This window comes from Cynocephalus volans, chromosome 8 (assembly GCF_027409185.1).
Source record: "Cynocephalus volans isolate mCynVol1 chromosome 8, mCynVol1.pri, whole genome shotgun sequence".
NCBI classification, from domain to species: Eukaryota; Metazoa; Chordata; class Mammalia; order Dermoptera; family Cynocephalidae; genus Cynocephalus; species Cynocephalus volans.
The window spans coordinates 16,965,382-16,986,395 of NC_084467.1; the positions used below are offsets into that span (position 1 = coordinate 16,965,382).

At 55.8% G+C, this 21,014-nt stretch overlaps 1 protein-coding gene across 13 annotated transcripts in view; it reads right to left on the reverse strand.

Annotated features, from left to right (window-relative positions):
• The window catches only part of HSPG2 (heparan sulfate proteoglycan 2), a 96,940-nt gene that overhangs the window by 50,680 nt on the left and 25,246 nt on the right, over nucleotides 1–21,014 (reverse strand). For 8 of the 13 annotated variants that reach the window (XM_063105574.1, XM_063105571.1, XM_063105568.1 and 5 more), the window contains exons 2-15: nucleotides 12,899–13,034; nucleotides 12,352–12,396; nucleotides 7,051–7,160; nucleotides 6,909–6,967; nucleotides 6,456–6,616; nucleotides 5,280–5,330; nucleotides 4,726–4,854; nucleotides 4,208–4,444; nucleotides 3,999–4,118; nucleotides 3,665–3,796; nucleotides 3,350–3,494; nucleotides 3,115–3,266; nucleotides 2,873–3,022; nucleotides 160–323 (exon numbers count right to left, since the gene is read on the reverse strand). In XM_063105574.1, the coding sequence (XP_062961644.1) occupies nucleotides 160–323; nucleotides 2,873–3,022; nucleotides 3,115–3,266; nucleotides 3,350–3,494; nucleotides 3,665–3,796; nucleotides 3,999–4,118; nucleotides 4,208–4,444; nucleotides 4,726–4,854; nucleotides 5,280–5,330; nucleotides 6,456–6,616; nucleotides 6,909–6,967; nucleotides 7,051–7,160; nucleotides 12,352–12,396; nucleotides 12,899–13,034 (1,791 nt within the window). The remainder of the gene's footprint in view (nucleotides 1–159; nucleotides 324–2,872; nucleotides 3,023–3,114; nucleotides 3,267–3,349; nucleotides 3,495–3,664; nucleotides 3,797–3,998; nucleotides 4,119–4,207; nucleotides 4,445–4,725; nucleotides 4,855–5,279; nucleotides 5,331–6,455; nucleotides 6,617–6,908; nucleotides 6,968–7,050; nucleotides 7,161–12,351; nucleotides 12,397–12,898; nucleotides 13,035–21,014) is intronic. The other 5 variants (XM_063105577.1, XM_063105573.1, XM_063105576.1 and 2 more) reach the window with 1 other exon arrangement.

Consider the following 21,014-nt stretch of genomic DNA (forward strand, 5'->3'; position numbering starts at 1 on the left):
ACCTGAATGAACGAGCCACTGCCCACAGAGGTCTGTGCTGAGGCAGGACACCACCTTTCCCCCAGAGCTGAGTCTGCCCTGCTGCCCACCAGCTGCAGGGCGAACGCAGTCCAAGCAGACTCTGAGCATGGGAGGGGGGGCTCAGCCCTCGCCCCTCACCTTGTTGCCCAAGAACTGCTCGGGCAGAGCCCAGAAAGACTCATGGACGAGAAAGCGGCGGGACAGGTCGACCAGCTGGAACTCCTGCAGGGCAGTGTCAATCTGCAGCTGGGTGGAGGAGAGGGGTGGCATGCCGGGCTGTGCAGGCATCGTCACGTTCACACCTGCGGGTGGCAAAAGGGAAGGGTAAGGACCTCAGTCTGCACCTGCCTGAGACACCCGCTGTGAGGGTTGGTAAACCAGAAAGATGGGAAAGTTTTCGAAGAAATGTGATTTAGAGAAAACTTTGGTCTCTCCTCTGAAGTTAAGCAAAAGCAAAGTTGTTCTTTTTTCCTCCCAAAGTTTTGGAGCAGCGTTTCTCAAAGCATACTCCGGGGAAAGCCAATGCTGTGGAATGACGGCTGGGAACCATTTGGGAACCACAGGGTCAAAGGAAGGTCAGGAGGATTCCTTGCAGCAGGACTTCCCAGAGCTTCTTGCTTGCTAAGGATCCATGGACTGTCAGGGTTAGATCAGCCCTGAGGTGGGCGTGGGGGGTAGGAGAGAGCCACACAGGGCTAAAGAACAGGAGCCCAAGTCCTGGCTCCACCGTGCTCCAGATGTGTTTCCCTATCTGGCAAATGATGCTAAAAGTGCCCTGCCTCATCTAGTAGAAAGGTAAAACAAGCAAAGCAATACATAATGCTTAAAACGGGCACTGGCACAAAGGAAGTGTTCAAAAAACACTGGCTCTTATCGTGGCTGCTGTTACGACAGACCATCTAGTCCAACTCTCCTACACACACGGGCTCATGCACACACACGCGTGCACACACACAGGAATTCCTTCCACAGCATCCTCCCAGACCTCTAGGGCAGCCCCATCCAACACAACTTTCTGTGATAATGGAAATGTTCTGTATCTGTGCACTCCAATACGGTACCCACTAGCTACATGTGGCTACGGAGCATCTGAGATGTGACTAGTGCAGCTGATGAACTGAATTACTTTATTTAAATCTAAATATTTAAATTAAACATGGCTGGAGACCACCACACTGGATGGCACAGGTCGAAGGGATGGGAAGCTCATTACTTCTGGACAGTTTTTTCTTTTTTTTTTTTTTTTTGCGGCTGGTGGGTATGGGGATCTGAACCCTTGATCTAGACAGTTTTGACTCTTAGAAAGATCTTCTTTACCCTAAGTCTGATAGCTTCTCCCCTCAACCCTGAACATCATCCCTGCCACCATGGAGGAGTCAGCCCCTCATCTGCAGAACAACCATGCACAGCTCCCAAGTCCAGGCTCCACCACTCCAGGCCTGGCTTCCTCCTCTGCTTCCAGGGATGTTTGCAGGCACCCTCTATCCTGGCTACAATCCACAGACAGGCCACATGCTCACCCTGGTATCCCCCCGCCCCCCTGACCATCCACCCTCCAGTCAGACAGACCCAGATTCTGGCTCTGCCTGTAAACAGTTGTGTGACCCCAGGGAAGCCCCATGACTTCTCAGAGACTCAGGGGTCTCATCTTAAAACTGTAACAGCCCTGACCTTGCAAGGATTATTGGCTGCTCAATGACTGTCCGTGTCATGCCTCAGTGCCAACTGTGTGCTCAACAAATGGTGGCCACAGCCATTAGAACTCTAAATATACTGGAGGACAACTTGGGAAGGTAACTAAGTTTGTACAGTCACTTCATGGTTCCTCAAGCAATAAAGGGGCATGACAGGCAATATTTGCCAAGCGTGTGCTGTGTAAGGAGCTGAGCACTCTGCACGTACTTACCTGGGATGCAGAGATGGGTGCAGCAAGAGGAGGGCTGCCTGGTGGCAGGTGGGAAATGACAGAGCTGGCACTTGAACCTAGGTGTATCCGATGTCAGGGCTCATGTTCTTGTGCCCTGCCATCCTGCCTCTCGAAGCCAGGGAGAGCTAAGTCCAACTGCCTGCCTTTGTGCTTGGTCCCAGAAAAGCCAAAAGACTTGCCCCAAGTCACCCAGACAATAAGCGGAGCATCGGGAGGTCAGTCCCAGGCTAAGGATAGGCCAAAGCTTGGACTCTTATGCTGTGGGGACACTGGCACCTCTCAGTCTCCCAGAATGGGGATGATGATAATGATGATGACATTAGCAAATACCTACTGAGCACTCACCACGGACCAAGTGCTATTCTGAGTGGCTTACATACATTAATCCATTAAGTCCTTAAGAAAACCTAGGAAGTAGTTGTTATTTCATCCCCATTTTATCTTATTTTATTTATTTTAAAAGATGACCAGTAAGGGGATCTTAACCCTTGGCTTGGTGTTGTCAGCACCACGCTCTCCCAAGTGAGCTAACCAGCCATCCCTATATAAGGTATCTGAACCCGTGGCCTTGGTGTTATCAGCATCACACTCCCCCAAGTGAGCCATGGGCCGGCCCTTCATCCCCATTTTATAGGTGAGAAAACTGAGACACAAGATAGCAAGAAACTTGAGCAAGGGCACACAGGCAGTATGTGTCAGAGTCAGGATTTGAACCAGGAATCTGGCTCCCGACCACATCCGCTTCATAAACTAAAGCAGCCATGTATCAAGTGTGGATCTGGCTTTTGCTAAAAATGTTTGTTTTCCCCAGAAATGCTTTTCTTACAGGGCTCAGAGTTTCTTCAGCAATCATGTGTCCCTCCCCGTGCCCTGGCCCCCATCTGTCCAAATCATGCTGTTCTGCCCGCCCACCCACCAACACACCCTTGAAGTCATTGGGCTGGTCGAAGCGCAAGCGGATCTGGTCCCAGAAGCGGTGGCTGCTCTGGCACACGCTGGTGACACCGAAGCAGAAGCAGGGCAGACAGGAGGCGCTGTGCTCCAGGTAGAAGTGCCCATCAGGGCAGGGACCTGCTGGGCAGCATGGAAGGTGGCTTCAGTCAGCCACCGACAGGCAGCCCTGGCTGCACCCCATGCCCGGTGCCCACCTGACCAGTGAGCTGTACCTCGCTGAGGGATGAGCTCCAGGACGCCATCAGGAATGCCAAACACCATGCCACGCGCATTCATGGCCTCACAGGTGTAGGCACCCTGGTCTGCCTCCTTCACGTCACGAATGGTCAGCGTGCCACGGCCCCCCTCGCTGGTCATTGTCACCCTGGTGGGCCCCAAGACAGTGATGGGTCAAGCCACTTGCCCAGGCTCTCCCACCTTCCCCTGCCCCTGGACCCAGAGACCCACCTAGGATGAGAGGGGATGTGGCCCCAGTTGAGCCTCCAGTTGATGATGGGGGTGGGGACACCGATGGCTACACAGGTGAAGGTCACCGTCTGGCCCCGGGAAGCCTGGAGCGACTCCTGGGGTGGGGTCACCACCTGTGGGGGCACTGGGGAGACCAGAGCAGGAGTGAAGGGTCTGAGGGGTTAAGGGAGGAGGAGCGGGAGGAAGGGATCTGAGGAGCCAGGTGGGAAAAGAGTAAAGGCAGAGACTGGAGAGAAGCACCCAGAACCCAGCCCAGGGCTGGCACCCGCATCTCGCCCCCAGCTGCCTGCTCACTGCAGCCAAACTCGTCGCTGCGGTCAGGACAGTCGCTCTCCTCATCACAGTGGAAACTGGCCGGGATGCACGTGTTCGTGGAGACACAGCGGAACTGCGTGGGCCCGCACACCTCCTCAGGGCGCTTGGCAGCTGGGGACAGAGCCAGGTGGTGTGGGCACGGGGCCCTGCCCCCAGGGGGGATCACCCCCATTCCCTACCTTCCTCCAACGGCCACCCCTGTCCATCTCCCCCAGGTGTCACCCGGGCACTCTCTCATCTCTCCCACTTCACCCACAGCTGCCCTAGCAGGAGCAAATGGCCTGGGCAGGGTGAGGCACCAGGTGGCACTCACGGCAGTTGGCCTCATCAGTGCGGTCCTCACAGTCGAAGTCGCCGTCACAGCGCCACAGCTTGAGGGCACAGTGCCCATTTTCGCAGGGGAATTCGTTGGGCTCACAGGGCGGGGTGGGACCTGGGTGGAGCAGGCAGGATTCAGCAGCCCCCTCCCCTGCCCAGCTCCCCGTCTCTTGCACTCCCACCTCCCCCTTGCCTGGTGCCTACCGCAGTCCAGCTCGTCACTGCCGTCCCTGCAGTCCTCCTGCCCGTCACAGACGTAGTCCTTGGGGATGCAGTGCCCGCTGTGACACGTGGCCTCGTGGGGCCCACAGGGCACAGGCCTGCCCAGACTGGGGAACAGACTTAGTGGCTGTCGTGTGGTGGTTGCCTCTGGCCGGGGCGGTAAAGGTGTTGTCACCACTGGAATGGGTGGTACATAGCTGACCTCCGGGATCGGCTCCTCTGTGGACAGAACTCGCTTGGTGTTTGGCAGGAAGGGGTGGTTCCTCACCCCTTGCCCCCCACATGCCCCAGGCCCCCCGTACCCCTCAAGAAGGCTCCCTGTCACATTCGGCACCCCCATTCCTAACTTTGAGCACCCTTCCTGCGCCCCTGCCCACCTCCCTCAGACCCCTCTGCCTCAGCCAACCCTCACAGCCCCAATTGACTCCGAGACCCTGGCATAGTACCCTGGCCCTCCCCAGTTGTCCACAGGCCACTTGTGCCCCTAGACAGCCCCTCACCACAATTGAGCTCATCAGACATGTCCCTGCAGTCGGGCCGCCGGTCACAGCGGTACTCCAGGGCCACACACTCATTATGGCTGTGGCAGGCAAATTCAGCCTCGGTGCAGACCCTCGGGAACTGGGGCACTGTGGGGGTTAGAGGGAGTCAGAGGTGCAGGTGGGGGGCGGCTGGAGGGTGGGATGGACAGCACAGGCACTGCAGGCTGTGAGGGGCTTCGGTGCCCTGTGTCAGGCCACTTGGTTTCCGGCAGACACAGTGAGGGCAAGGAGCACGTGGTGGACACACACCCACAGCACACGTGGACATGTGAGACACAGGACATGTGACAGTGGCCTCCCCCACCCCTTACAGACCCCACACACGGTTGACATGCCACACACATGCAACCACCACACCACGCACACGCAGGCCGTGGCCTAGCCCAGCAAGGACAAAGAAGGAGGGGAGAAGGGCGGCCTGTGGCCCTGATCAGCCGTTTTGCCCTTCCTCCCCTCCATCCACTGACTTCTCTAGGTACCTGGCTGGGCCGGGGCCTGGCCCACACTCTCACCTGGTGTCACTGCGACCGCCACAGCGGCCAGGGGGGGCGGGGGGGTCTGTGCTGGAAAGGAAGGTGTGGTCAGCAGCTGTCCCACCTGGGACCCAGGAGCTGAGGGCTGCAGGGCTGAGCCAGGCCCATCCCACCACCCCTGGTCAGGAGAATTCATTGGAAAGTGGGAGAAGAGAACCCTCAGCAATCTTTAGACCTGGGCCTGGGGATGCCAAAAGAGCAAGCAGGATCTGTGGGTGTATTAACTGAGGTTTTAGTTGAACAGCAAGGGAGGTGATAGTTTCACTATTTTTTTCCTGATGGGGCTACACCATGTTGGGGATGGAGTTTGTTCCATTCTGGGCTCCACTGGGTCAGGGATCGTGAGGTGTTGGAGTCTTCCCACAGAGGGGGAACTGAGCTGGAGCCGGGGCTGAGAACCACAGCCTGTGAGGAATGAACTAGCACTGCTTGGCCCAGAGAAGAAAAAACTCAGGGGGTCACAACAGGAGACAGAGGGTGAAAAGAAATCTGGGTCGAGCACAGCATGAAGGCCAGGCCTTTGCACCTAACAGCTGTGTGACCTGGAGTCAGTTTCCTAACCTCAGCCCCAGTTTCTCATCCTTTTCTCATCTCTTCACAGGTTCTGGTAAGACCAGCAAAGACACAGGATTTGGTTTAAATTCTGGCTTTTCCACTATGTGTCTATCTGAATTTGGACAAGCTACGTTTCCTTCCTGGGACTCAGTTCCCTCATTTGTAAAGTAAGAGGAATTAAGATCTACTTCATAGGAATTGCTGTGAAGACTGAATAGGAGGCTGGATATAAGAGCCTTGGCAGAGTGCCCAGCATACAGTCAGTGCTCAGTAAACAGTTGTTGGTTATTATTAAATGCAAAAAGTGTTTTGGACTTGAAAGACCATATGAAGAAAAAAATTACTACCTATTGTCAATGTAGAGAGGTCTAGAGAGAGCAGAAATTGGGTCTAATGGGCACATGTTAGAGGAAACAGTTTGTGCTCTATCCAAGCAAAGAACGCATAAAGATTGATGGGCAGACTCAGGAGGTAGTGAGATCCCTGTTCCTGGGGGTGTGCAAGCCCAAGCTAGGACAGCCCACGGTGGAGACAGTGAAAGGGAACCCATATGAGTGTGAGAAGGTAGAGGAGGTGACCCAGGCCCCAGAACAGGCTCACCTGTGCCCAGGCGTCGGAACTGGAATCCCTGGGGAGAGGTGATGTAGGAGGCAATGGAGCCACTGGAGATGACCGTGTGCAGCACCTCCTGAATCTGAGCTCCGTCCGCATTCCCTTCCGAGCCCACATCCAGCTCCACAAATACCCAGCCGTCCAGCTCCCTAGGGACGGGATGGGCAGGGAGCACGGTGAGAAAGACTTCTGTGCTCTCAGCTCCTGCATGAGGCCTCTACCCCGATGCTCAGGCCCTGTTCCTGGATAGCCTGTACCCAGAACAGGGTGATTTAAGGTCCAAATTACACCCCCTACCAATTCCTGATTCCACAAATAACGATTCATGCCGTTAGGACTTTCCTGCCTCCCCTCCTGGTACCCAGGCTTCTTTCCTATCCTGGTCAGCCCCCTCCAGGTTAACCCCCAGTCCCTCACCATACCCAGGGGGACCCTTCTCACTTGATGAACACCACGCTGACAACTTGGTCTCCAGGAATCTTCAAGTACTCTGACTCCAGCTGGGGAGGGACACAGCACCATCAGCCGCCAGATACCTTCGCCCCATCCCCAGTCCTGCCCCACCACACCCCCTCCACCTCACCGTGTCTACCACAGCCTCAGACACCTCTCGGAACTCCGTGGAGCCCGCATCCTCCAGCCGAGGGCTGTACTCAATGGAGTGAGTGAAATTTACCAGGGCCCGGAAATAAACTGTGGAAAAGGGAGGAGGTATCATAGTGAGGGGCCCAGCCTGGCATGTGGTGGCCTCAGGCAGCTGGACCAATGGAGATGGCCCCACAGCTATGCCCAGCACTGACCAGATGAGCACATGCCGTAGGGGCCCTGGCAGGCCTGTCCAGGGTCAAAGCTGAGGCCCTAACTTGAGTGAAGGGCTTCAACTAACAGGGAAATAGCCTGACCTAGAAAACAAGTGATGGTGCAGGAGGGACTCCCAGCAGCTCAGGGGAAGTCTGGACGAGAGGGGTGGCTCCTAGAGAAGGCTGGCCTGGCACGGGAATTACTAGTGTATGACCAAAACATGCTTTGCCAGCCTTCCCTGGCCAGTTCCTACTCATCCTCAGGACACACCACCTCCTCCAAGAAGACCACCTGAACTGCCCTGGCTGGGTTACAGACCCCTCCTTGGGCTCCCCGGTGCCTCTGCTTCCCCCAGCAGAGTGCCTTCCACCTGCACCACAAATCTCCTGCTGGTTCTGCATGGACCCCAGAGCATCACAGTTAACAGTCAGGGGCTCTGGGTCAGCCACACCTCAGGCACTGACCTCACCTCACTGAGCTTCTGTTTCCTCCTCGGTTAAAATGGGGACATTAATTGCATTTACGACAGTGGCTGCTACGAGCAGTAAATAACATCATGCTTATGGCACCAGCTCCCCATGCTCATGTGCAGCCCCTGGCACTGGGCAAACGTGTGAGAATGAGAGGCTGTTGGCATCTTTCTCTTTCCACCACCAAACTTAAATTGTTGAGGGGCGATGGACCCCGGGTCTCATTCACCCATATCTCCAGGGCTTTCATAGCACCTGGCACACAGTAGGTGCTTTATAAGCAATGTCTGAATAAATTCACATCAGACTGGTGAGCTGTTGAGTGTACACACACAACTATCGTTTCTTAAGCACCTACTATCTACAGGACATTTTATACTCATTACATTTCATAATGCTCATGAGCTCATATATGCTATGAACACAAACAAATATGAGCTGCCAGTGAATCACATATGTGTATGTACACACACACACACATACACCCAGAGCCAGGCAGGTAGGAGATGCTGAATAAACACTGGCTGAATCAATTCATATCATATACCTACAGCATGCACAAACTGGTGTACACACACTCCCGATGACATACAAGACTGGTGTACACACACCCCTGATCACATACACAGACTGGTGTACAGACACACATACACTCAATCATTTCTGGAGCACCTATGATGTACAAGATACTTTTTATGCATTAAATCTCATAATGTTCATGAATTAAGGTGTAACTTATAAATACCAAGTTGATATGAGTTACAAATGAGTTTAAAATAGGTATGAAGTGCCTAGAACATAGCCTGGCACAGAGCAGGAGCAATATCCTGTGAGCTGTCATTATATGAAACGCAGCACAGCTTAGCAGTTAAAAGCCCAGCCCCAGGAGCAAAACCACCACTTACAGCCGTGTGACCTTGGGCAAGCACTTAACAGCTCTGAGCCTCAGTTTCCTTATCTGTAAAATGGGGATAGTAGTCATCCCCACACCCCCCCAGGGCTGTCATGAGGATTAAATAAGTTAATAAACAGTAAGTACTTACAACAGTGCCCGAAACATAGTAGGGCCACAGGGTTGGCCATAAGTTATTATCTCTGGCCTGTACAACAAACCTGAGGAATGGATTTCCCATCTGGGAAAGGCATTCATTTCCTTAACAAATCTATATTGAGGGCCTACCATATGCCAGCTGGTGTTTGAGGGAAGAGTGAGTGCAAAGTCCCTGAGGCAGAAGTGGGCTGAGAGAGATGACAGACAGCATGTAGGTGGCAGAGCAGGGAGTGGCACAGGTTGTGCTGACTGCCAGGCCTGTCCTCCTTCCACTTTACTCTCCATGCATCAGGCCCACAGGTGCACACGCCCCCGAGCCAGGACCTTCTCCCTCTGTGGCTCGTGCTAAGAAGCCCTGGGGGGCAAGGATGGTGCAAGGTGCAGGAATGGGCTCTTACACCCAGAGGGGGCTTGGGAAGGCAGTGCCACCTGCCCTGAACTACAGGGCCCGGGCTGGGCTGGGCTGGGCTGCACTCCTGGGTGCTGGCTGGGTGGGGCTTGGAGGCCAGAGTGTGGAGGCCATGAGCTCGGCCACAGAGGCCCCTTGTGAGCCAGCACAGAGGCCTATTGAGAGTCCCCCCACCCTGGCCGTGGCCTCAGCCCCACGGCCCAGCACGGGTGAGGAGGCCGGGCCTCTGCCCAGGAATGTGCCCGCTCCCGGGGGAGGGGGCTGGAGCTCCACAAAGCCCCTTTCTATTAGGGCCTGGGAAGGGCATAGACCTTCCAGCCTGACCCCACCCCGCTTCGTTGTTCTAGACCAGGAGCAGGTCAGGGCAAGCACCCTCTGTCCACCACCCTGAGCAGCCTCCCTGTGCAGCCAGTGCCTGAGGGTTGACGCGGAAGGTGAAGCCTGTCTGTTTCAGGAAGCAAATCCTAGAGCTGAGGGTGCTGGAGCAGCTAGCAGGGGTGAGGCTGCTTGGGGGTGCCAGCCTCTCCTCCTGGCTCTCCTTCTGACCCTAGCTGTAGACTTCACTTAGAGCCTGAGGCTGGAGGAGAGGGAGGCCCATAGATGTGCTGCACCCAGGGTGGGGTGGGGATGCACCTCTGACCACCCCTACCCCTGAGCAGGCTACCCTACCAATTCCCAGTGCACATCTCTGCTCAGCAGAACTCCCCCCACATACCCACACCCCCAATCTCCAGCCCTGGGTCCTTCTGGGTCCCTTGGGTGGGGGCCTGGGATCAGCCTGTCCTGGGGTGGACACAAGCTGCCTCCAGACTCCAGGGCCTTATTGTCCAGGACTGCTGCACCCACCCCTACCCACCAGCACCCCTGTGGGGAAGAGTGCCAGGGTCCTAGCCCACTGTGTTTAGATCCATGAGCCCAGACAGGGCCTGATGAAGGTGGAACCAGCTGGGCAGGGGCAGTGACTGGCCCCTGGACTCTGAAGGGAGGTGCCTCTGAGCCTCCTGTGCAACTCACAGCAAAGTACAGGTTGGAGAAGAAGAGAATAGGGAGAAAGAAGAGAAAAGGAAGAGCGAGAGAGAGGATGGGAGGCAGGCAGACGGAGAAGCATCCCCAGCTGGCCCGGCCTGGGGCACTTGCCGAGGAGACTCCTCCTCAGGCTCCAAGACCAACGTGCCAGCCACAGGAGGGCAGCCCAGGGTGGCCCCGAGCCTTCAGAGTGGAGACGGAGAGAGGGCAGTGAGGGGGGACAGAGACAGCAAGGAGAGAGAGAGACAAAGACAAGGAGAGAAAGTGGGGGAGAGTGAGAGGGAGAAAGGTGAGACAGAGGGGAACGCAAAGGCAGAGGGAGAGCAGGAAAGATGGAGGCAGAGACGCGAGTCAAAGGGGGGCGGACGTACTGAGCCAGATGGAGGAGGCACCGACAGAGACAGAGATATGAAGAGTAGGAAAGAGACAGCCCAAGGCAGGGAGGAGAGACGTGGATGCAGGGGTGAGAGCAGGACAGACAAGCGTGGGGAAGACAGAGTCAGGTCAGAAGACGGAGAGAAACTGGGTGGGGTGGGCAGAGCCAGGGGCTGCCAGGAGGGGTGCTGGCACACGGGGGGGGGGGGGGGCAGAGCCAGGGGAGCCCCAGCCGGCCTGAGGGAAGGGGAGAGGGGAAGAGCCATGATTCCAGGGCTCGGGGTGGGGCCAGGGTCAGGGGCACAGCCCAGGCATGGCCCCGTCACAGTCAGGATGGCCCTTGCCTATCAGAGCAGGGAGGGCGCTGCCCTTGGGGGAGGCTGAAGTGGGCACACTGAGATCCTGAGCATCAGGGAGACACCCCAGTGCCTCCCAGGCTGAGAAGCAGCTCAGCTGCCTGGACCTGCCCCAAGGGCAGCAGCTGGTGCCAGGGTTTGGGCCTGGAGGTCTAAGGCTCTGCCTCTCCCCACAGGTCGGCTCGCTCACAAGGAAGGGCACCGGCCCTGGTCTTGGGCCCTCCCCAGCTGCTGTTCTGCTGTTCCTTGTCCCCCCACCATCCCCCACTGTCCTCACAGCTACTTCTCAGGGAGGACAGGTGGGCTGGCAAGGACTACTCAGCGAGGGAGGGTGGCCGCAGTGGGCAGCCCCACGGGAGGGGCAGAGCTGTTTCTGAATGGACGGGGTGGACTAGACTGGGGCCTCACAGGCAGGCCTGGCTTGGCAAGAGGCAGCTCCCAGGGATACATCAGCACAAGCCATTAAGGGATGTGGCGTGTGTATGTGGGGCCCACCTGACACTCCCACTCCCAGGCCTCACCCCACGCCCAGGCATCCTGTACCCCTGCAGAGACCTACCCATGGAAAAGCTTCAGGCAGAGTCCAAGTCCAAGCACCAGGAGGTTGCAGTCAGGACCAGGCTACTAAGGGACCAGCCCCCCTGCCTGAGCTGAGCCCCTGCTCCATCCTTAGCCCTGATCACAGTGTCCGAGGCACCGGCTTCCAGAGAGGCCAGTCGGAACCCTATGGAGCTGCTGGGTCTTGTCACAGGCTAGTTCCTTCCCTACCCAGAATCCAAGGGTGGGCAGTGAATGGAGTCCTGACTCCTCTCCCTCTACAAAACCCCAGCTCTCCTTCCCAAAACAGAAGCCCTTGGCTTCCAGCAGGTGACCCACCCTAAAGCAGGGTTCTCTCCCAAGTCCAGGGTGAGGCTGATTCTGTTCCTGCCAGCTCTGTTGGCCTGCCTGAATGCCCTATTCCTTCACAGAGCCCCCTCTCTTCTGCCCACCCCTGCCCAGGGTCCCCAGCTCTGTAGCAACCATTCCCAAGGAGGGGAAGGACTGGACAGCTGAGCTGCTGTGGGAGGTGAGAAGTTTGCTTTGAATGCTGAGCACTGGCTGGTTTTCGTTCCCCATCAGAACTGGGCTTTTTCTGTCCACTGCCCTGAGCCTTGTGCCTGTGGCACAGGCAAGCACAAAATCTGGCCATCCCCACCTTCCAGGGGCCTGCCATCCAGTCCACACAACTGTCATTCAGCAGGTAAGAGACTACCCTCATTCCTCCTTTCAGTACATCCCCCAGGCAGGCACAAGGAGCACCTGAGGCTCAGGAGATGGAGCTGTGTGGCTGGGAGACCTGCTCTGGGCTTCCCTGGAGGGCAGGATGGAAACCTGCAGGATGCCCTCAGCCACTTACCCATCTGGAAGTCCCCGCTGCCCAGATCCCCACTGCCCAGGCCATCTGCAAACAAAAAAGGGACTTATTGAGCAACGACAAATACTTGCTGAGCACCTACTGGGTGTCAGACACTGCTCTGGACACCTGGCACACAGTGGGGAAAGGTCATGAAAAGACAAGTGGTTACCCTCCTCCCCTATGCCTAGGGAGGGCTGGCCTGTAAAAGTCAGCTTGGAAGCCTCCAGCATAGAGAGTGTGGACTGAGGCCCCAAACTCCAGGGCTTAATGATCTGTCCAATGGCTGGAGTGGGAGGGGTCAGGTCAGACTGGCCTCCAGATGAGGACAAGGAGGAGATGGGGTAGAGGGATGGGCAGTCATCCTGGGCTGTGCATCGCCGACCACTGCCCAGTCAGTCCTGTTCAGGGACCAGGGCTCAGGAAACACAGAGCCTGTCTCCTGAGGTGCCACCTTGGGCCAACTTCCTAGGGCCTCTTTAAGGACCAGTGGGCAGAACCACGACTCCACCCCTTGCCCCTTCACGCCAGCATGGGAACCGTGGCTCACCTCCTGAGGCATCATCAGCCAGCAAGTCCTCATCGTCGGAAAGGTATGAATAGCTCCAGCCAGCCCGGCCCATTGTGCCGGTCTCCGTGTCCTCCGGCAGAGACAAGCCATCGTACGCTCTCAGCCCAAGGGTCACCTGTGGGAGATGACATGGCTGACTAAGTCACACTCTCCAGCTCCTGCCAAGCCCAGGGCCCTCCCCCTCATTTCAACAAGGGCCCAGAGTCTCACCTCAAATCCCCCCAGTGGTTAAACTAGACTTTTTCTGGCTAAGAGAGCTGGGCTGGGACTGAACCACTGTTTTTGACTCAGTTTCCCCGAATCTCATTGGCTCCTGGAGGCCTCAGAGCACAGCCCTGCAAATTCTGAATGAATCCTCAAATAGAGCAGACAATAAAATTTAAATCACTTTGGTACATGACACTCCTCTTCCTTTGGAGAAAGTAAGGTACATCTAGGACATGAGTGAGTAAATGGGGACACACACTGATAAGGAGGGGCCTGGGCCAGCAGAGATGGTGGACACGGGCAGGTGGAAGGGTGGCCAGGGACAGCATGGAAGGGGACACAGGCAAAAATTGAGGATGAACCGACCAAAGCTGTTGCCTCCAACAGCAGCTCCGCCCCAGCCATCTTGGCCACCACTTTCTGCCTCAGTCTAGCCTCCAAATCTCCAGGACACAGGCAGGGACTTCCACTGCGTTGGAGAATAAGCTCTGGTAGCTGTACTGACAGTCTCATCTGAGGCCCAGTGTGGGGGGTGGGGCCCAGCAGCTGGGCTGAATGGGGGCAGGACAGGCATGGTGTCACCCCACGTGACCTCAGGCTACCACTGAGCCCAGCACAAGCTCCACCTAAGGCTCCTGTCCTGCACAGGGGCTGCAGAAGGGCCCTAGCAGCTATAACACCTGCTTCTTTCTCAGGTGTGGGTGAGGGCAAGGAATGCCTCTTGCCCCTTACACAAGATCGAGATTTTTCCAAAAGAGTTTTACCAGGTAGCAGAGGAAAACAAACCCAGCGCAGCCCCCAAGGGGCCACTGAGCCTGCAAGCACAAACATGCACAGATTCACTGAGGCCCCAAAGGCATGTCCAGCCCCAGATGGCCTGGCATGAGGGCCTCAGGCCCTGCCCTGCCTAGCCTGGTCAGAAGGAAATAGTCTCCCTTGTGAAAACCAAATCCACCGGCTAGACAAGGTGGTGAGGCCCCAGCAGGAGGGAAAAAAGAAGAGACAGCCAACCCCCACTTTCCTCCGCACCCTCCGCCTCCACACAGTCCACGTCCCTCATGCCTCTGGCCTTTTCTCAAGCCAGTCCCTTCCTCCCTTTGTTTATTGGGCTAACTCCAACTCATCTTCCAAAATCCAGCTCAAACATCATTTCTAACTACTTAGTCGTAAGAAGGAACGAATGACTGATAAGCACAGCCAGGTGGGTGACTCAAACACATCATGCTGAGTGAAAGAAGCCAGACACAGAAGACTACAAGACATAGGAGTCCATTTAGAGGAAACTCTAGGGGGAAAAGTCTAATCTATAGAGACAGAAAGACCAGTAGTTGCCTGGGACCAGCAGCCGGCTAGGAATGACTGGGAAGGGGCACAAGGAAACCTTTCGGGGTGATGGTTTTCTGAGTGTATATGTTTCATTCTCATTATTGAATTCTATGCTTAAAACAGGTATATTTTATTTTGTGTGATTTACACCTCAATGAAGACGACTAAAGAGATAATCTCTGGGAGACACTGTCTTGACTTCTTGACCTCCATAGTCACCTCCACCCCCAGGCTGAGTTCTGGGCTCTCCTGGGCTCACACTGTTATTGTCTGTATCTCCATTGGAATGAAAGCACCTTGAAGTTAGGGGCTGTGATTAACTCATCTCTGTCTTTTCAGCACCCTGTGTTCAATAAATAGTTGAATGAATGAATGAATGGACAAAAATGTCATCCCCTATTAATTCCAGCAGCTTCCTGAAGATCACTTGCTTTGGAGGTACCACCCACCCCCATGCAGTCTACATGCATCCTTCTTCCTAGGCTGTGAGCACCCTGGGGCAGGGGCTGGGTGCCATTTGGTCATCATTGTTTGCAGTGCTACCAAGCCTTGGGTAAGGTCTGCACTGCCCACAACTTATTCCCTGCTGTGGCCTAATGCTCCTTCCCCCAACACTCCATGGGCAAATACCGCCTCCTGGTCCTTCTCCTCTCCCATCCTCTCCCTCTGCACAAGTGCCCATCTCTGTCCTGACTGGTGACCAGCAGATTTCTAAGCCATGCCCACAAGGTCTGCATCCAGGAGTATGCTTTAGAACCTCTAGGAATGGGTGAGAAACACAGATTCCTGGGCCCCTTTTCAGAGCCACTGAGTCAGGTTCTCCCTTCCCAGGCAGGATGGTTATATTGTGCATGCCTGGAGATTCTGACAGCCACTGGTTAAGAATCACAAGACCAGCCCCCTACAAAGAGTTCTGCCTCCTTCCCCGGGTAGGGATATAGAGCAACGTTCCTACTGGCTGGAGGGTGGGTCTTAAGCAGGTCCTGATGGACCCTAGGGGAGTATGAGGCTAGGGCTGGTGCAGGAGCACTGACTCTGGGCAGACGAGGTTCGAGGGGACAGGCTTAAAACCTCCCACCTGGGAAAGGCTCTGTATGACTGCCACTCCTGCCTCCTCCCCATGAAACCAAGGCTATGGAAGGCACGCATGGGGCACAGAGATTCCTGGTACCCCCTAGACACTGTAGACACTGCTGTCTGGAAAGGGAAACCCTGGTGGTAAGCAAGGTCTGGTGCTTTTCCCAGGGACGGAGGAGCCAGGGGGCTTGGAACCGGACAGGAAATAGCAAAGTGAGACTCAACATGGAAAAAATGCCAGGAACACACATCTGCTGCGAGAGGGGAGAGAATCCAGAGCATGTTGAGGCCTGGACAGAAGTCCTCCCCACATGGAGAACCCCAGGGAACAGACTCTTCTGTATGCCAGCCTGCCCCTGCTTGTAGACCCCTCCCAGGATCCAAGGATGCAGGGTCAAATCAGGGCCTGTAGCAAGAGAGAAGACAGCAGGAACAGACACTCACTTGTAGAAAGCTGAAGATCAAAAGGTTCCAGTGCCATATTCACATCTTGGAGGGGAGATGGATCTCTAGACAGGAAAGAGGCTCCCACAGAGAGCAAAAGGAGCTTGAGACTTGACCATAGAAGGGAACTTGGATCCAGACCTGGGAAGTCCAGGATCTACTTGGGGAATAATAAGAGCTAAAGTTTATTGAGCACTTACTACGCGCCAGGCACTCCTAATCCAGGTTGTAGGTGGTAAACGGCCCCACCGGAAAGAGGAGAAATTAGCAGAGAGAGGCAGGTGATATGCTTGAAGCTAGCACGTGGTAGAGCTGGGACTTGGAGTGTGGTATCTGGCTCCAATGCCTAAGATCTTCCACTGGGCCACCCTGCCTCTGTGACCAGGGGTGTGGAATGCGCTGGAACTGAGGTCACTGAGAGTCACTCTTACACTGCACCTCGGTTTATAGAGCACTTCCTCAACCTAGTGTCCTCTGAGCTGACAATTATCCCTTTGACATGGTTGATCAGGTGTAAATGGCCCCCTTTCACAGTCAAAAGAATTGAGGCCTGGGGAGAAGTGACCAGTCCAGCTTTTAGGGAGGTGGTTGCTACCCCACCCCAAGCCCTCTGCTCACCAGGAAAGGAAGTAGGGCTGGGGCTGGACCTCCAGGCTGGCCATGAGGCCTAAGCAGAGGGCAGGACCAGGAAGCCCAGGGTTGGCCAGTCCCTGTCCCCAACCTGACCAGCTCCTAGGATGGGTCTATGGGATACCCGAGCTGGCAGTGGCCTGGACCCCTGCAGCATGTGCCTCGGATCCCAAGGAAGGCTATCATCAGCTCCAAGGTCAGAGCAGAAATAGAAGCCAGGCTTCCTGTCCTCCAGCCGGTCTCCAGCCGGTCTCCAGCCGGTCTCCAGCCGTGAGGGAGCCCAGCTTCCTCCCAAAGGAACCCAGTACTTCAGGCTGGCTGGTGAGGCTGGAGAGGAGGAGTCTGGAGGGCAGACCTGGGCCAGAGAGGAAGGAGTCAAGCAGAGAGGGGGATTTTCCAGACCCTGCAGGTTCCTGGTGGGGGAAGTAGTGGCGGGAGCAGCTGACTCATCCAGGCAGAGGACTGTTCTAACATGCTGGGAACAATTGCTTGGGGTTAGATATGGGCAGGGTGGGCCTGCAATGGGCAGGCACTCCCTGAACACAGGCGGGGGCCAGACTTGCAGGGTACCAAAGAGGCAAGGGGCTTCTGGGAGGCACCCCCTCCTTGAGGCTGGGTGTGTCCAGACCCTCCTGGTGAGGATGAGGCACACATGGAAGTCCAGGTCCAAGTCTTGCAGTGGCCAGTGGGGCCAAGGGATGGAGGCTGGGTGTGTCCAGACCCTCCTGGTGAGGATGCCAAGCAAGCCAAGGCTGGCTGGGCAAGGACTCAGGTGGAGGAGAAAGGTGGAGCCACTGGAGAGCGGCACAGATGGTGGAGAAGGTTTGGGGCATGGGGTAGGTAGAGACACAGATAGAGGATACAGGGGTTTCTAAGTGGGGATTGCTGGCCTTACAGAGGTTACATGTGGAGATAAGCTGGGGCTGCCGGAACCAAAGCTGCAGGAAGATGCAGCACAAAGAAGAGATGCCAGTATGAAGATCCAAAGTCTGCCAAGGGCTTTCTTCATGCCGGGCCCAGTCCTAAGCACCATCTCAATCAATCCTCATGACCACCCCAGGGAGGGCTGGCACTACAGGGACACTATGCCTCATCCGTAAGAAGGGAAATCCACAGAGCTCTGAAAACCAAAAGAGTTTTTTTAAAATATGTTTATAGCAAGCTCATCTGGTGCCAAGTCCTGACCTGAACTAACACGAAGCTATTAATAGCTTATTTGCTCTACTTTGGGCGAACAGTCATATATTTTACTGCAGCAGTATTAATGTGTCTGAGCACGGGGTGTGGCCCCAGACTCCACTGAGGGTGTCACATCACAGCTGGCACATCCTCTATGTCACCTTTCTCAAACTTAAAAACTTCTGAATTCCAAAACACATCTGACCCCAAGGGTTTCAGTTAACGGACTGTGAGCTTATATTATTATTATTTCCATTCTGCAGATGAGAAAACTGCGGCTCAGAAATGGCTATCTGTGTAAATAGGATCAAGCAAGTAAGGCACTCAGGGTAGTGCCCCATATATAGTAAGTGCTCCATAGTGTTTGAATTAGTACCATGCAGAAGGCGCAGGGTAGAGCTGAGGGGTGGGAGGGGATGAGGGGTGATATATGGGGTACTGGGGGTGAGGGATCAGGCCAGGGGTTGTCTCCAGGTCTGGGATGAAGAGAAGGATCTTGCCCCGCTACCCAGGCCCTGGGCTGCCTGGGCAGGTGGGGCCCTGGCTGGGGGTGAGCAATAGAGCTCAGTTCTAAAGCTCAAGGTGTTTGCCTGTTCAGAGGCTGACTCTGGGACAGACCCCAGGGGCTTTGGGCTTCTCCAGAGACATTCTTCACATGCCTTGGGCAGCCAGCCCACCGCCTCCCTCCTCGTGGCTGAGCCCCCCACCGCCCCCGCAGATAGGCAGGAAGGTCTGAGCACTGCACAGTCCCCAGGGCGGCTGCAGCTGCCCAAGGCAAGGTTCCAGGCATCTGGAGCTGGAGTGAGCTCACCCCATCAAAATCCAGAGACAGTGCGAGGGTGGGGGGACAAATAAGCCCCTGCCTGCCCACCTGCCTCCTTCCTCCAAGGTCTGCCACACAGACTCTATCTCTAGGGAGGGACATGAACCCAGACAAGTTCCCCCTCCCACTCTGCCATGATGTAAGCTCCCAGGTAACCCCCAAACAAGTGATTCCCCTACTCTGCTACACCCCAGGCCCCAGATACAGAGTCAAGGTGCCCTGCCCCCCACCCAGGCCACATGGTGCCCTGCCCACGGGCAGCAGACAGCAAAGGGGAGGAATCTGTCGGGGCAGCACTTTGTTGTGCAAACTGCCAGGGGCGGGTGAGCCCAACACAAAGACCGAAAGGCCTTTAATCCCCTGGCAGTCTGAGAGGGGCGCCGGGGCCGGAAAGGAGATGGCCCAGCCTCCTCTGGCCTCCTCTGGCATGCCTGTACTGCCCGTGCCACTTGGGAGGCCTGCCAGCTTCTCACACTCGGGCCCCAAGGCGGCAGGACCTTTGCCAGCCAGCCAGCCAGGAAGAATACCAATCCCCAAAGGGAGAATGGCCGACGTTCATCACGTGCCACTACATGTCAGGTGCTGAGCTAAGGTCTTTACAAGCTTATGTCACTCAAATCCACAACAACCCCATGAGGTGGATACTAGTGGCACGCCCACTTCGCAGATAAGGAAACTATGCTCAGTGAGACAAATCACCTGCCCAAGGTCACACAGCTAAAGCAATGAGAGTTGAGCTCGAAGCCAGGGCTCCGCTGGGCCCCTCTGCTGGGCTCACACTCCTGTACTCTGCCAGCAGGCCTCTGCTTCTGACCTCTGACCCCTGACCTCCGTCTGCTCATACTAAGGCCTGTCACCTAGGAGGCTGCATTCCTGCTGGGACCCTATGGAGTGCTTGAAGCAGGCCAGGGCCTTTAGTGGGAGCCAAGGGAGCAGGAATCTGGGGTCCGGAGTTTCTAATCCCAGGTCTGCCACGTGGCCTTGGACAAGCCCCACTGACTCCCTTCCCTTTTAGCAAATTTTAGCAAGCCCCAACTCTATGTGCTGGGCATCCACACCAGCATTTGGTCAACGTGAATATTAACACCAGGAAGGCAGTGACTTTGATCTGTTTTGATCACTGCTGCCTCCCCAGAACAGAAAACACATGGTAGGTACCCCAAAAAACATGCTGACTCACTGACAGACTGAAAATGAACTTGCCCAACAACCCTGAGGGAGGAATTGGCCCACCTGACAGAAGAAGGTGAAGTCTAGAAAGAGAAAGTAAGGACTTGCCCAAGGTCGCACAGCTAGAAACTGTCAGAATTATCCCTGGACCTCAGTGCCCCTTTGATAACATCAAAACACCTCATCCTGAGAAAAGACAAGGACTGAGTCACGTGATCCCTGCAATCCCTTCTGAGTCACCTCCTGCCCTTGGACAACAATCCCTCTGGGCCTCAGTTCCCTCAGTTATAAGATGGGAGCCAAAACACCCTGCTTGCCTCCTTCCTGGGCTGTTGGGACAGGCAAGAGGAATAGGGGGTGACCTCTTCAAGAAGCACGGCCAGTGAACTCTGAAGCTGTCTGGCCCTTTCCTAGGTGGACCTGATGTGGTCCCTGGTTTGGAGGCCCCTACAATGTAGCTTGGGTGGGCACCCAAACCGGTCTGCTACTGACCAGGTGGAGGACCAGCAAGAGCACTTGGTCTCTGAGTCTCAGAGAGATAAGGGGCCAGCAGGGTGGAGGGCCAGACGCCAGGCGTGGTCAGACATCCCAGGTGGCAGGCCTCCTCGGCCCAGGTGCTGAGCAGCCTCAGCTTCCTCACACGTACAAAAGGAACATCAATCACACCCATCCCATAAGGTTCAAGTGAAGTCTCTTTGACCTCTACCTACTGAGGACCTACTATGTGCTGAGTCCTGGGGATAAGATGGTGCAGCAGACACAGGGACACAGACCACTGAACCATGCGATGACGACACAGTTCGGGGAGAGTTCTGAGGGGGAAGGGCGGGGGCTGGGAGAAGCCAGGGGAGGCTCCCCTCACTAAGCAAGGCAGGTGGGAGGCCGGGGCAGGTTTCCAAGAGAAAACGACAGCTCAGCCTGAAAGATGCCACCTGAGTGAGGTGGAGAGGGGAAGAGAGTAAACCAGACAAAAGGAGGGCACACGCTAAGGCCAAGAGGCAGGAGAGCAAAGGCACATTGGAGGGACGGGGAGAAGTCTGATGCAGTAGGACATGTGTGTGGGGAGCAGCCCCGAATGAGTTTTTGCACTTAAAAGTGCTGTGCCCTCAGTTGTGCTGTGTCAACTGGTGCTAGCTGCAGAGGTCACGTCTCCCCGCTCCCTGCACAGTCCCTGCACTCTTCTCTGGCTCCCACAGACACCCCAATAATGGGCTTCCCATGGCAGCTAAATGAGCTGCC